The 13,355-nt window shown below is 43.0% G+C and overlaps 2 protein-coding genes across 10 annotated transcripts in view; one reads left to right on the top strand and one right to left on the bottom strand.

Moving 5' to 3' along the window:
* PRMT7 (protein arginine methyltransferase 7) overlaps positions 1 to 1,311 on the bottom strand; it is a 44,863-nt gene extending 43,552 nt beyond the window's left edge. For 2 of the 9 annotated variants that reach the window (XM_044987073.1, XR_006573411.1), the window contains exons 1-2: positions 1,208 to 1,311; positions 359 to 402 (exon numbers count right to left, since the gene is read on the bottom strand). The gene's annotated coding sequence lies outside the window, so the exon portion shown is untranslated. Of the gene's footprint in view, positions 1 to 358; positions 403 to 725; positions 1,133 to 1,207 lie in introns of those variants that run through there. The other 7 variants (XM_044987066.1, XM_044987069.1, XM_044987065.1 and 4 more) reach the window with 6 other exon arrangements.
* Positions 1,312 to 1,383: 72 nt separating this feature from the next.
* On the top strand, positions 1,384 to 12,240 carry SLC7A6OS (solute carrier family 7 member 6 opposite strand). Its single transcript, XM_044987074.1, has 5 exons — positions 1,384 to 1,620; positions 3,618 to 4,001; positions 9,209 to 9,412; positions 10,455 to 10,593; positions 11,455 to 12,240. Exons 1-5 carry the CDS (start codon positions 1,429 to 1,431, stop codon positions 11,577 to 11,579), a joined length of 1,044 nt encoding a protein of 347 aa, XP_044843009.1. The 5' UTR covers positions 1,384 to 1,428; the 3' UTR covers positions 11,580 to 12,240.
* The last annotated feature ends 1,115 nt before the right edge of the window (positions 12,241 to 13,355 follow it).

The raw sequence follows: 13,355 nt of genomic DNA, 5'->3' as shown, positions 1-13,355 counted from the left end.
CAACATACTGTGGAAAAGGAAGATGGTTAGTCCTGACTCTTGATGGACAGAGATTAAAGAAAACATATGAGGACTTGTAGGCAGATGAGACCATTTAACCTCCAGTAGGGGATTCTTTCAAGACATGGCATTTATTCTATTCTGTATAGGTTTTTACAGTAGGCTCATCACTGTAGTGTCTTCAGCACTTTCCAGATAAGCATTAAGCAATGTGACTACACTTCTGTAGTGTGTTGTTTGTTGTCTATACAATAATTGAAGAGAGAATAACACACAAGTTCGACAATTTACATAATGTCTCAAAAAGTCAATACCCTTCTTGTAACTGATCTATGGAAAACCATAAGTGGTTTCTTACCATGCACGTTTTGCAGAACTGTTTCGTAGCGCTTGCTACGCTATCTGCAAGTAAGATTTTAAATAAACACCACGTTAAACACTGAGTATTAAAAACAACCCTAGAATTCCATTTCAACTCCTCTTTTAATTATCAAGTTTGTTTTACGGTTTAAAAAACTCAAAAATCTCTGCATGTAGCATTTCTGAAACACACCGAAACAGCAGCCGTGACAACCTCCGCTTGGTCACAGAACAGACACAGAGAGGGAAATGGCAACAACAACAACAAAATCCCATTGACAGGCAAAACAGCCTCAGGTTCGGAGGGCTCAGGCATGCACAGGGGCTGTGGGGCCCCAAAGGGTGCAGAGCAATTCAAAGCCTACCTACGTCTCATGTAACGCTTTCCGCCCCCAGATCGCCAGGCCCTTGGCACCGAAAAGCGTCAGACCCGGACTGGGCTGGGGCCCAGCTGGGGATTGGCCCTGCTCTGAGCAGGGGGGGTTGGACTAGATCCCTCCGGAGCTCCCTTCCAGCCCTGACACGCTGAGCCTACGGACATGGCAGCTGACTGGGGCGCTCACGTGCAGAAACAAGGGCAGGCGCCTCAGGGCGGGAGCGGGGGAGGGACCCCGCCTCATGGCCTGGAACATGGCGGTGGGAGCCCGGTGGCTATAAGTGGCCCTAGGACCAGAGCCGGGGGCTGCCCGTTCCCGGGAGCAGGGAGGACCCGGGGACCTGCACGGGCGGAGGCCCCGCCTTGCGCAGGGATCCGCGGGCAGAGCCCAACCCAGCCGCCGGGCCGGCGGCCCGAGCCGAGCCCCGCCCCTCAGGGCCAGCGCCGCACGGCGGGGCGGCCGGTCCTTACCGCCCTGTCAGGCGCGGGAACAGCAGGCCACCGTCTTCCCAGACTGCATTGCGGGAAAAAGAACCGCACGCGGCCGGAGAGGGGCGCGTCAAGGGGGCGGGACTCCTAGTCCGGACCCTGCCCAATAGGGGGCGGGTTAGGGCCTAGTAAAAAGCTCCGCCCCCAGCACCCAAAGGGCGGGGCATAGCGTAGCGCGGCTCGTGGCGGGTCTCTGTCCCAGCATGCTGTGCGGCCCAGCGGCCGGCATGGAGCGCGCGGCGGTGCTGCGCGTGAAGCGGAAGCGCGGCGGGTCGGAGCCGGCCGAGGCCCTGGTGATCGCCTGCAAGCGGCAGCGCACCGAGCCGGGCCCCGCCGCCCCCCGCGACCCGGTGGAGACGAGCCTCTTCAAGCTGGTGGCCACCGTGTCCTCGCAGGTACCGCAGGGCCGGGCCCAGCGCCGGGGGTCCGGTCCGGTCCGGTCCTGGTCCGCCGCCCTCCCCCAGCCAGCCCAGAGCGGCTCCCTCCCTGAGTTGCTCTGTGGGGAGCCCGGCCCTGGCCACCCCCCTTGGTTAGCGGAGCCTCCCTCTCTCCTTTGCCTCCAGGTTGGGCCAATCTGCCTGGGCCCCAGAGACCAGCCCGGCAGCGAATGGGGTTTGATGGTAACTAGGTCCCCATTACACATCTCCTGTCTGACCAGGGCTCTCCTGTTTGGGCGCCGGACACCACTTTGTCCTGCCCGTTAAGTTCCTCTGAGGGATGCCGCTGCTCAGTCATTTAATGGTCTGCCATGTTGGCACCTACAGACCAAGCCCAGAGGAAGGGGTGGTTTCATATTGAAAACTAGTCAACATCGAATTCACTTTTTTGAGGTTGCTTTGGGTGCTCCACCTGCCTCAAAGTCCCCCTACCCATTTTAATGTTTTTCTATAGTCCTGTTTTAAATGTATTTCTTCCCCCATTGTCACCTGTAAGTCCTGTGCAAATACGGAGAAATGTACTGACTAGCTCGCTCTCACCTGAGAGTGGTGGTAAGGGTCCAGTGTAAAGGGCTAAAATATTTGAGTCTTTCCTGGAGGGACTGACCCAATGAGTAGTGATGGGGAAGCTGTACTTCCACTATTAGGTTCCTTGCTTGTGGACTCCTACCAAGATCAGTTCTCTCTCTGGTACTTTTTGACATCTATAGACAGCCATTAGATGAACTAGTCAGACAAACATGGACTCTGATGTCTGCAATATGTAGATGAGACAGTTCAGCCTGTCCTTCACAACATATGACCACCAAGATGGCCCAGGACTTGGATGAGCTCAGCTCTTTAATGGAAAAATAGCTGGCTGAATGAGCAAGACAGAAGTGTTGTTAGTGGACAGAGGAAAGCATTTTGAAGAGTTCACAGCCATGGTGTGGTTTCATTTGATTGAAGGTACACACCCACAATTGGTCAGTTCAGTGCATAGTTTAAGAGGGCTCTTTAATTCCTCGCTGAAATGGTCATGAAATGGTCATGTGTCCATGAGTAACACTTTCTATTATCTCCTATGCGTGGGTGATTGTCTCATCCTGGTGCATGATGACCTCAGTTACCATGCCTTCGTCACCTCTCAACTGGACTACAGCAATGCTTTGTACTGGGCCCTAAAGCCTTCAGTGCCTAGGAAGTTCAAACTACTGCAGAATTCTGTAGCATGTCTCCTCAGCAACACAGGCTACCACAAGCATCTTGGACCGCTCCTCTGCTCTCTGCGCTGGCTTCTCCTAGAACTTCAAATTAAGTTCAAGCTCCCAGCCCTTATTTTTAAAGTACTTCATGGCCTGGGCCCAGGATACATAAAAGACCAACTGAAACTCTGGGATGAAGACGGCATTTGACAGCTTCACTCCTCTGGCACAATGGAACTCCCTGCAATGAGGGTAAAGCTCATCTGTGCAGAAGACAGAACTTTCTTGGGGACTAGCCTGAGACTGTGGAATGAACTCCCCCAAGTACAAGGACCATCACAGACCTCACCACTCTTCACTTCAAGCATGTTTTTTGACCTTGTCTTCTCTAACAAATACATAGTAATAACTTTATATTCCAGACAACCCACCATACCATAACAAGATATTCCACAGCGCACACTTCTCCTGAGTGGTGGATAAGAGAACAAACAGGACATATTTGTCATGTTGGTTAATGCACTGCTGGAAGACATGCAGATACAATTGTGTGGTATAAGAACCTATATAGAATAGAAATAGATTAGACTGTTGTCAACTGAATGAAGTAAACAACCAGTAGTAAATTTTTTGACTTGCATCTTTCAATTTACTCCAGTCTTGGTAACTTGTAACAATAATATGCACAAAACTCTTTTAGGGAGGAGGGTGATTCTGGTTTTTAAGTCAGTAGTTTGACTTTTCCCCCCCTCCTCCTTTCTCTCTGTCCAGAATGAGCCTGTTCAGAAGTATGTACAAGAAGCTATTACTCGAGATAAAGCAGCAGAGATTCTGCGACCCTCTTTAGGAAGCACTCAAAGAATCATTCAGGACCTTCGCTCCTCCAAGCAGGTGAAGAGGCAGGAAAACCGGTACCGCATCATAACCAGCCACCGGCCAAACTGTGCTGAAAGAGAAACAATTGCGCTTGACGCAAATGGCGAGGAGACAAATGAGGGTGCCAAACTGGACCCTGAAGCAAAAAAAGACACTTCACACCAAGAAAGCACTGCCACTTATGGTAGTTCAAGTTATTTGGGGGAATTCCAGTTGTTTGATGTAGTACAAGAGGAGGAAGTAGAGAGAGATCCCAATATCGCTACAGCAGACACACAGGTTGGTATTGAGACTTATGCACTACTGACTAGCTAAATTAAATTGCATTTTGGTGCAGTAAAATTGCATAGTTGGGCATACTGGAAAGATTCTTCTATATTTGCCAGTGATTTTGAATCTATACTGTTTAGACAATATGAAGGCATTAACTACACCCCTGACAGCTGGAGGATTAAACCTAGCCTGAGCAAAATATAAAAGATATGGGTGAGGTGGGTCTTACTACTTAAGTCCTAGTGAGAAGTGCAGCCTCCTGGAACAATCTCTATGGCAGAGGTGGGCAACTATGGCCTGTAGGATCATCATGCCTGGCCCTCGAGCTCCTGGCCGGGGAGGCTTGTCCCCTGCTCTTCCCCCGCAGCCTCAGCTTGCTGTGCCGCCTACGAGCTCTTGCCGGGTAACGCAGCTGCTAGAGCCGCCAGCCTACCTCAGTGCTCTGACTGTGTGGTGGCGTGGCTGGCTCAGGGCAGTGCGGCTGCCATTCCTGGTGCTCTGAGCGGCATGGTTAGGGAGTGGAGAGTGGGGGGTTGGATAAAGGGTAGGGGATTCTGGGGGGGCAGTCAGGGGACAGGAAGCAGGGGCGGTGGGATAGGCATGGGAGTCCCCAGGGGCCTGTCGGGGTAGGGGTGTGGATGGGGTTGGGGCAGTCAGGGGACAGGGAGCAGGGGGGTTGGATGGGGGTGGGCTCCCGGGTCGGTGGTTAGGGAAGGGGGTGGTGAGGGGACAAGGAGCGGTGGATGGGGAGGGGGTTTTGTGGGGAGGTGGATAGGGGGCAGGGGCCAGGCTGTTTGGGGAGGCACAGCCTTCCCTGTATGGCCCTCCATACAGTTTCGGAACTCTGATGGGGCCCTCGGGCCAAAAAGTTTGCCCACCCCTGCTCTGTGGAGTAGGGGAGCGTGCATGGATTTCTGCTAGTGTCTTCTCTGGGCCCTAGGTGGGGGTTTAATCTCTCAAATAAGCCTCTGGCTAATAGATGTAAAAAACGCAAAGCTTCACCTTGTTTAGTTGCTAGAAATGAGCTCTGTGTGCATGTCCCGAACCCTTCAGAATTCCCTATCACCTGCAAAGAAGGCTGGTGGAGAGAAGAGGCCTCTGCTGCTTTGACTGAGCTGCCTCCTGAATAACTCCAACACCTGGTTCTACTGATGCTCATAGTTCCCACAAGCAGCAGCAAAGTGAGATTGATATGGTACTTAAGGACTTTGGTTTCACAGCTGCTATTTAAAAATAGCAATCTGAGTCTTTTTATTTTAACTCTGCTGCTTGACAAGTCTGAGCAGCAGTAGGGGCATGTCCTCTTCCTGTAGACTGAGGAAACACTATCTGTTAGTTCACGTTTGGAAGATTATTTTAGCAACTCTGACTAGAAATATTCCAAACTTTTCTGAAATTAATGCTTTAGGCCCGTGCTTGACACTCTTCTCACTGATGAGTAGAGGGTTTTTTTTTTGAGCTCTACCTGTTTTTAGTGTGGTGTTAATTTTTATAATCTTGCACCCGTATTTTAAGTTGCAAGAATCTCTGCTCAGTTTCTGGTGGAATTCTAAGTGTGACAAAGTTGTCTGTTTCCCATGGTTGCTATATGTACAGCACATTATGAGTCTTCTAAACTCTTTCATGATTGTGGCAGGTCACAGAATATTGTGCTTTTGTAGGGTGGGAGGAGGGTGATATTGAAGGAAGCATTGTATTATAGCATATATGAGAATAAACTCATTCAGCATTCCCAATAGATCACAGCTATGAGAAAATGAAAAACTTTCCACGTTAGAGAGAGAAGTAAACATCCGTGTGGGCAAGGAGAATGTGGTAACTGAAAAACATTTTTTTTAAATCATTCTACTTCCAGCAGTAAAAATTGAGCAACTCCAGCTGAAAATGCTGCATCTTGATAAACAGCTGGCAGCTCAGTGCAATAATTCATGTTAAGAGTGCTTATCCAAATGATTTGTTTAGCCTTACACAGCATTCAATAATATTTGAACAAGCACTCAAAGTGCATGTTAACTTTTTACAAACAAACATTCTGTTCAGATTAGGCTATTGCCCATTTCCCTCAGTCAGCTTCAATCTCTTTTCCCCCCAGAAGCCTAATAAGCATGAGGAAAGCAAAGTGGGAAGGAGTAGTGGCTCTCAAAATGTGACTCAGCAGGATTTGTTTTTAGGATAGAAAATAGGAACTATAATGTGCAGTCAAAATCCCAGCTTGTGCTAGATATGGTCTCATCTACTTACTCATTTTGTTCTTGTGTGTGTTTGAGATTGGACCTCAATTCAGTCCTCAGGAGCAGTAGTAGCTTCACCTTTGGCATACAAAAAAGTAGAGATGCAACCTGCTCAATTCATTTCTTTTCTCAAATACTGAAGTGCTTTTAATATGGAAATATCATTAATGGTTTGGAAATATGAGGCTCCACAAATCAGCTTTGTCCTTCCCTGTTGCATTTAACAGTTGCTTCTGAATTAGAACTTAAAGATTTTTAAAATGCATAGCAGTACTACCTGACACTGGGACTGACCAAACAGAGGTAGAATTATGTCACTACAAAAGTCCAATAGCATTGTTGCTAATCTTAATTGCGAGGTGTCTAGGCCAAAAAAAAAAAAAATTCAGACCAGGCCAGCGTTTGCTTCATTCTCCATTTCCCTCTCCACTAATTTTTTTCCCCTTATGTAGATGTAAGGGTGGGGATGAGAGACCGTCTTACTGGTTTCCCTATCCTCACCTCAGAATTGACTAAATAGTTCAGGAAGCACTTGAACTTGATGGGTGGAATTTCTCTCAAGCACCTGTTCCAGCAAGGGGAGAGTTTGTGCCAACTTAAATGGAATTGAAACAATGGGCATGCCAAAGCCAACAATTTGCAAATGATTCTGGCTATGGGGAAGAATCTGCCGGAAAGCTTTTTCTCCTGTGAATGTGGAACACAAACAATAGGGCAGACTCAGTGGGTCCAGTAGCCTTTTCCTGTCTTTTGGACTTGTTCATTGTTTTCCCCTGTAAATATGAGACCAATCTAAACTTTTGTGTAGGTGTCATTTTTTTACCTTGTTACATAACTGAACAATTCTACTACAGCAGATATTAATGTAAAGAACAGTGTCATACTGTACAAAATATTTAACTATTCACTTTAAGCATGTGTATCCACTTCCACAACTATATGTATTAAATTCTATCTGAGGCAGACAAACCTTTAGTGTATTAACCATTCATTTAAAGAGTAATGTGTAAATTAGGGATCTAAGTCTTGATTATAGATTTCATGAATAAAACTGCTTTTTCTTACAAGCACCTACCATCTTTGCAAGGTGAACTCTGGATATTTCTACTTTTTTTCCCAGCAATAAAGATATAAGAATAAGGCAGTATAACTGCTGGTGAGCCACATTTGAGGGGGGATGTATATATAATTTTTCCATCACTAATGTGAATTTGTACACAAATGGTGGTAGTTCAGAGTGGATTATATTTTAACCATGGAACACATCCTTATTGTGTACAGAAATATCAATATCAATACCACAGATGAGGTTTATAGTGAACATATTAACATTTCCATTGTAAAATACCAATTTTTAGTATGTACCTTGTGCATAATTTTAGTGCTAAGATTCTTTAATATGAAATCTGTTCAGGATCAGGTTTCTTTGAGGAACAGCCTGTGCTTTTTTTAAAAATAAAAGACAAAATTAGATCAGTTTTTGTTTTTAACTGAAAGCAATGAGTTTTCAAATGCTTGAAAACTCTACCTTCAACTTGCAAATGTCCAAATCACAAAGAATAAACTGGGCGCATTTTTCATGTCAGAATGAGAAAACAAGGGGTGGACAGTGTGCCCTTGGAGCCGGTTTCTGATTTTGTGTGTGTGTGAATAGCTGCATGGATGTGAATTTAAGGCCCAAAACTTTGGAGGGGAAAGCTTTTTGAAATATTAACATGAAATTGCTTTGCAAATAAATGAATAAACTTTCTTGCGAGTATGGAAAACCCACCAACTTTGAACACATGAAACCCTGAAATGAAAATTGACATCTGTTCAAGTTGAATGATGCAAAAAACTCTTTAATATTAAAGAGCTACTAGTGACACACAAGTTGATAAAGGGGGAGAGCTGATTAGAAATCTCAATAACAAGTTTTTATGCAGAGTGTATAGAACTGGTCTTGACCTAACAGTCAGTCCTTGGATCCTTTCCACAAATAACTCCTTGAGAATCACTGTGCTAAAATATATACACACACACTTTCAGAATTACCCATGGATAAACCAGACACAAGACAGTGACTTTTCAACCCATCCAGTTTGCTTTGAATCTGATGTACTAACTCATGTTTCACCTTTAATCTGTTATGTGTTTACACAGCTAAGTAGCAGTAGTTTCAAGCAAGAAAGCAGTTGCTTTTGTTTACAGCTGCCTCTAACCTTTATTTTTAAAATGCTGTAGTAGAAAAATCACACCAGTGCTACTGCTTCTCTCTCGAAGGCCGACCATGGCTTAACTTTCTGAGGGGGAGACTGTATTTGAATTTCTTCAGGCTACAGTTGTTATTTATGGGTGATATGGAGTCTGAGTTACAGATATAGGCAAATCTTCCTGCCTAAAAAATGAATGTATGAGGAGCCCTCCATCCAAAACCAGAAAAAAAACACTAATGAAATTGCTCCCTAAAATAAAATGCTAAAACTGACTGGAAACTCTTTAGTTGGTATGTAGGCCTCTGAACTGCTGTAGATTTACTTTTCAGTAGGTTGACATCTGCCAGCTGTACACTTGGAAATGCCCATTTAAATCAGTGTTTCCATTTCTGGGTTGAGGTGTTCTAAATGGACAGATTGGTGAGCTGAGCAAAATGGGTGGATTTTCTATTTAGTGTTCAATGTTTCATTTTCAAATATAAGCTGAAAGTCTCGTTCTATTAAAAACTGCTGTGAACACACACTATCCATTAACTATACAGACAATGTTTGGATTATGGAAAGACTCTCCAGTGTGCCCACCCTGCTCCCAGATAGTCATACTGTAATTTATTTGGAGCATCAGCAATCTAAAGCTTTCAATAGTCAAACTTTTAAAATAACTTGCAGAATGTTTTTACTTTGCCCTATCTGTGGTATTAAGGATAAATGTTTTATTTATAGCTCACTTAAAAACTCACTATGTGTCATTTCAATGAAATATTGGTGGTGGTTTTTTTGATAACAGAAAACTGATGATCCAGATGCGATTCTTTGCAATGCAGTAGAAATGATCCGTGAGCGTTTAACTGTATCTGAGAACGATAAAGGATTAGAACACCATGGGAAGGAAGAGGATTATGTTTATGATATTTACTACATGGAAACAGCGACTCCTGGCTGGATCCAGAACATCCTCTCTGTGCAGCCTTACACACAGGAATATGAACTGGTAAGGATAAGGAAATCAAAAACCAGACTTTATGTAGTAATGAAAGAAGCTAATGGAAACAAACATGTTTCAATTACATTGTCCTAGTCTGAAAATCATGACCATGCAAAATGGCATTTTGTAGCTCAATGACTTTTGTATCAAATATGCTTTTTCTGACTACCAGCCTTGCAAACTCAACCTGGGTTCTTTCCATATTGGCAGGGAAAATTATGCCCGACATAACACACCTATGTAACTCCCATTGTCTTTGCACATGTGTAACTGATTGGAACTTGGTAAACAATGCACAAGCAAGAAAAGAATCTGGGTCATTCATACTTCAGTTGTGTGGGTCTCCAGGACTAACAGTCAAACTTGCTGCTTGTTGATGAGCAGCTATGCCTACACAAAAGGTGGCACAAAGAGGGCCAAAATAAGGTTGCATAGGCAGCCTTATTTCTGGCATTTCCTAATTTGAGTACTTTAAACTATTAAGGTTTCAGTCAATTTTTGTGCATTATATATAGTGAGAGAACTGTGCTTCAGTTGTGATGACTTCATATTTCAACAGTAGGCGCTGGTAAGCTTTCTTTCATTGCATATCCTCTGATCCATTTTTTCCCTTCACCAAAATTAAACACTGCTTTATCACTTTTCACTTTAAATAGCTAACTTTCCTCAAAACTACTATTCATTCAACCACTGAAGTGCAACTGGAGTGGGTGGAATTAATTTTGCAATTTCAGCAGTGCCCAAAATAGGTAATGGTGCAGCCACATCAGTGGTGTTCTATTAGGATAGTTTTATTTCCTTAACACAGTACTAAACTTTTATTGCGTGCACTAACAACATAAGTTATGCCAGACCTGAACAGACTGTGGTCTTACCCATTGAGGCTACAATACATCATTTTAACTCTTGGATGGTGTTACTGTAACTAAGTATCACTAGTGAATATTTTTTTCTTCCTCATCTTACGCTATGTAGACTGATGGAGAAATCACTTCGTTTTTCTGACTTTTTTCCTCCTCTGAACAGTCCTTTCCCTATTGACATGCAGGTGGATGATGATCATATTTCTGAAGAAATATATGATGATGAAGATGATGAAAACAATGAGAATAATTGGCGTAATGACTATCCTGATGAAGATGAGTTCCTTCCTGAGGAAGATGAAGACAGGGAAGGAAAAGATGGAGGTATTTCATTGTCAGTACTACCTGCCCTTCTGCCCATTTAGGAGATGAGGCTTAAATGTTCCGATGGTGTTCACTTTTGCTAGCTATGTCACAATCTAAGGTGGAATCATTACTGAATGGGGATGTTCATGGGGAATGGGAGACATTAAATTGGAGACTTCAAAGGTAGTCTTGAATGATTTGTTCCACAGCTATCAGTGGATGATAGGAATAAACTGTTCCTCATTTTCACGCATCTCACACTTGAACAAGTATTGGCAAGTAGAATTTAAACTTCTCAATTCCTTTTAAGTCTTTCAGTGTTGTGAAAGCCCATTAGAACTGAGGTGATGGAGACTTCTGCAAACCCTTCTTTCCATGAAAAATCTTAAGGAACAAAGGGAAAATACTTCTACCTGGCCCTTCTATGCCATACGGAGTAACCTGTATTTGTGGATTCTCATTTGATGTTTGTCTTAAATGGATGAACTCATCTTCAGTGGCTGACTGAGGAATTTCTTCATTAGAAATCCTTATCAAGCTGGTTTAACTGTCAAGAGTTGCACTATAAGGCATATGAGGTTTGGAGACTAATTCAGTTCCTAACTCTTGCCACTGATCTTGGGTAAATCCCATTTTCCTATTAAAATTGAGACTTCTTAGCTACATTGAAACCCTCAGTTAAAAGATGCTATACGTGCAAAGTTAGCATCACTGCCTTGAAAAGGAGTACAACTCAAAACTCATCTGATGCAGAACTTGTAATTCTTTGGCAGTGGGCAGGTTAAGTATTTAATAGTTCCAGAATCATAACTGATCTTTAACTACAAAGAGATTTTAACATGTAGTTTGAAGCATTTAATGTGTTTTGTTTTTCTCTAGAATCTGATGGGAGCTTCAATGATGAAGATGGCAGGGGTCTCAGGAGCAGAACATGGGTCAAATACCACTCTGATATTCTGCAGGAGTTTGAATATGATGGGGTCCAGGATTTAGATTCTGATTAACACTAAATAATCTGAATACTAGCATACTGCCTGCATATTATTCTTGACTTCCCTGCGAAAGTCCAGAAAATTACTGCTGCTTTTGGTAGCTCTTTATGGAAATGTTAAGGTGAGACCTCAAAGAATGGAAAAGCATTTCCTTCTGGTAAAACAAATAGCTTCCCACTGTTGTACAAAATGTCACAGTTTAAAAGGAAGCTGTCCTTGTCCATCTGTTTGATCTGTAGAATTGATACTGTATTTGATTATATACACTTCCTAACCTGAGCCATTGGGAAAGTAGAAGTCTGCAAAAATTGAACTTTCTGGCATGAAGTTTGCTTAAAAAATAATTTTGTACTTAAAATCCAGGAAGCATCTGCAATTTCAAGTTGGTAGTATTTAACTCCATGAGTGAGTGTTAAGTAAAGCAAGTCATTCATAATGTGACTTTTTATCCAGAAGCAAATTTGTTTGAGTGAAAGCTTAATTTTCTAATTTGAGTATTACAATTAGAGAGGCAATCTGGACTTTAAGAAAGAGCTGCATTACTATTCTAAGAGCTGCTTTCTCTGTATACATGAAAAGAATGGTCAATCTCTAGACATGTCCTAGGGCTTTTTGGCTAGACACCTTTTCCTTTGTATCACTGAAAGAGTAATGTAAAGTATACACTTGAATTTGTAAATAAAAGATTTTTTTTAAATTTTGCTGTAACTAGCTATTTCTTTAAAAACTTGGCTTCTACTCCTTAATTGAGCTAAAAGATTCAAAATGCTGAAATGTAAGCCTTCTGCAGTGAGTAGCTCTACTGGGGACGTCAACTTCTATACAAAGCCACAGTCATCTTTGTATAAATCAAAATCTCAGACTGTAGGCCTCAGCTGATTAGTATACACACCTGCTTTCATCTTAACTCGGAATGGTAGATCTGTGCAGTAGAGTGTTTATTTTGTAAAGAAGAAAGTGGTTGGGAAATCCATCTCTTGAATATATGAAGATGCTATAGGACATTAGCTTTTCCCAACATTAATAGTCTAATACAATACTATCACAAGAACCATGCTAAGTGGTTAGAGGGACTCGGTTTAATTAGTTAAGTTACTTTAGTTTGCCATCATCACAGCTGTTTTATTTTGTTTTTTTAACATTATACTTACTTTCCTAAGCTATTGGACAGACTATTTTGGGGTAACTATTCTGGTAGCTGGTGCCTATATTGCAGTAGCCCTTTCCCTTCCTGCCTGGGATAAGGGGATTTATGTAAAACTCATCACTGTCTCAGGGTTGTTATGGCCTTCTCATATCAGACATTCCCACTGCTGTGGCCTCCACCTTCTAGATTTTAATGGTAAAGTGCTAATAGGGCAGAATTATCAGTGCACCCAAAAATGGTACTTGAAATCGAGGAAGAAGCAAATACAGTTTTGTGGTTATTTCCCTTGCACTAGTAACTAATATCACAGTAGTGACTGTACTGACAGCAAAGCAACTTTTAGAGACAAGGTGGGTGATCTTTTATTTGACCAACTGTTGGTGAGACAACCTTTTGAGCTTACACAGCTCTTCAGACGTGTGTAAACACAAACTTTTCTCTCAAACAGAAGTTGGTCCCATAAAAGATATTACCTCACCCACCTTGTCTCTAATATTCTGGGACTGACATGGACACAACACTGCATACAAACCTACTTCTGTCAATATCAAACTGAAATACAGGTTTTTGTGGTGTACAACTCATGAAGATTAGCCACAAGCATCAACTCGCATTCTCTGCTAGAGCTCTAGTGAAGTTAC

Source organism: Mauremys mutica, chromosome 14, assembly GCF_020497125.1.
Source record: "Mauremys mutica isolate MM-2020 ecotype Southern chromosome 14, ASM2049712v1, whole genome shotgun sequence".
Classification (NCBI taxonomy): domain Eukaryota; kingdom Metazoa; phylum Chordata; order Testudines; family Geoemydidae; genus Mauremys; species Mauremys mutica.
The sequence above is the reverse complement of the archived record's forward strand: the minus strand, read 5'-3'. Positions and strand labels throughout refer to the sequence as shown.

Bases quoted from the DNA above. Each gene is read 5' to 3' on its own strand.
- SLC7A6OS (XM_044987074.1), top strand. From the start codon at position 1,429: ATGCTGTGCGGCCCAGCGGCCGGCATGGAGCGCGCGGCGGTGCTGCGC. The intron at 1,621-3,617 runs GTACCGCAGGGC...CTCTCTGTCCAG, and splicing joins TGGCCACCGTGTCCTCGCAG to AATGAGCCTGTTCAGAAGTA. The intron at 9,413-10,454 runs GTAAGGATAAGG...ATTGACATGCAG, and splicing joins ACACACAGGAATATGAACTG to GTGGATGATGATCATATTTC.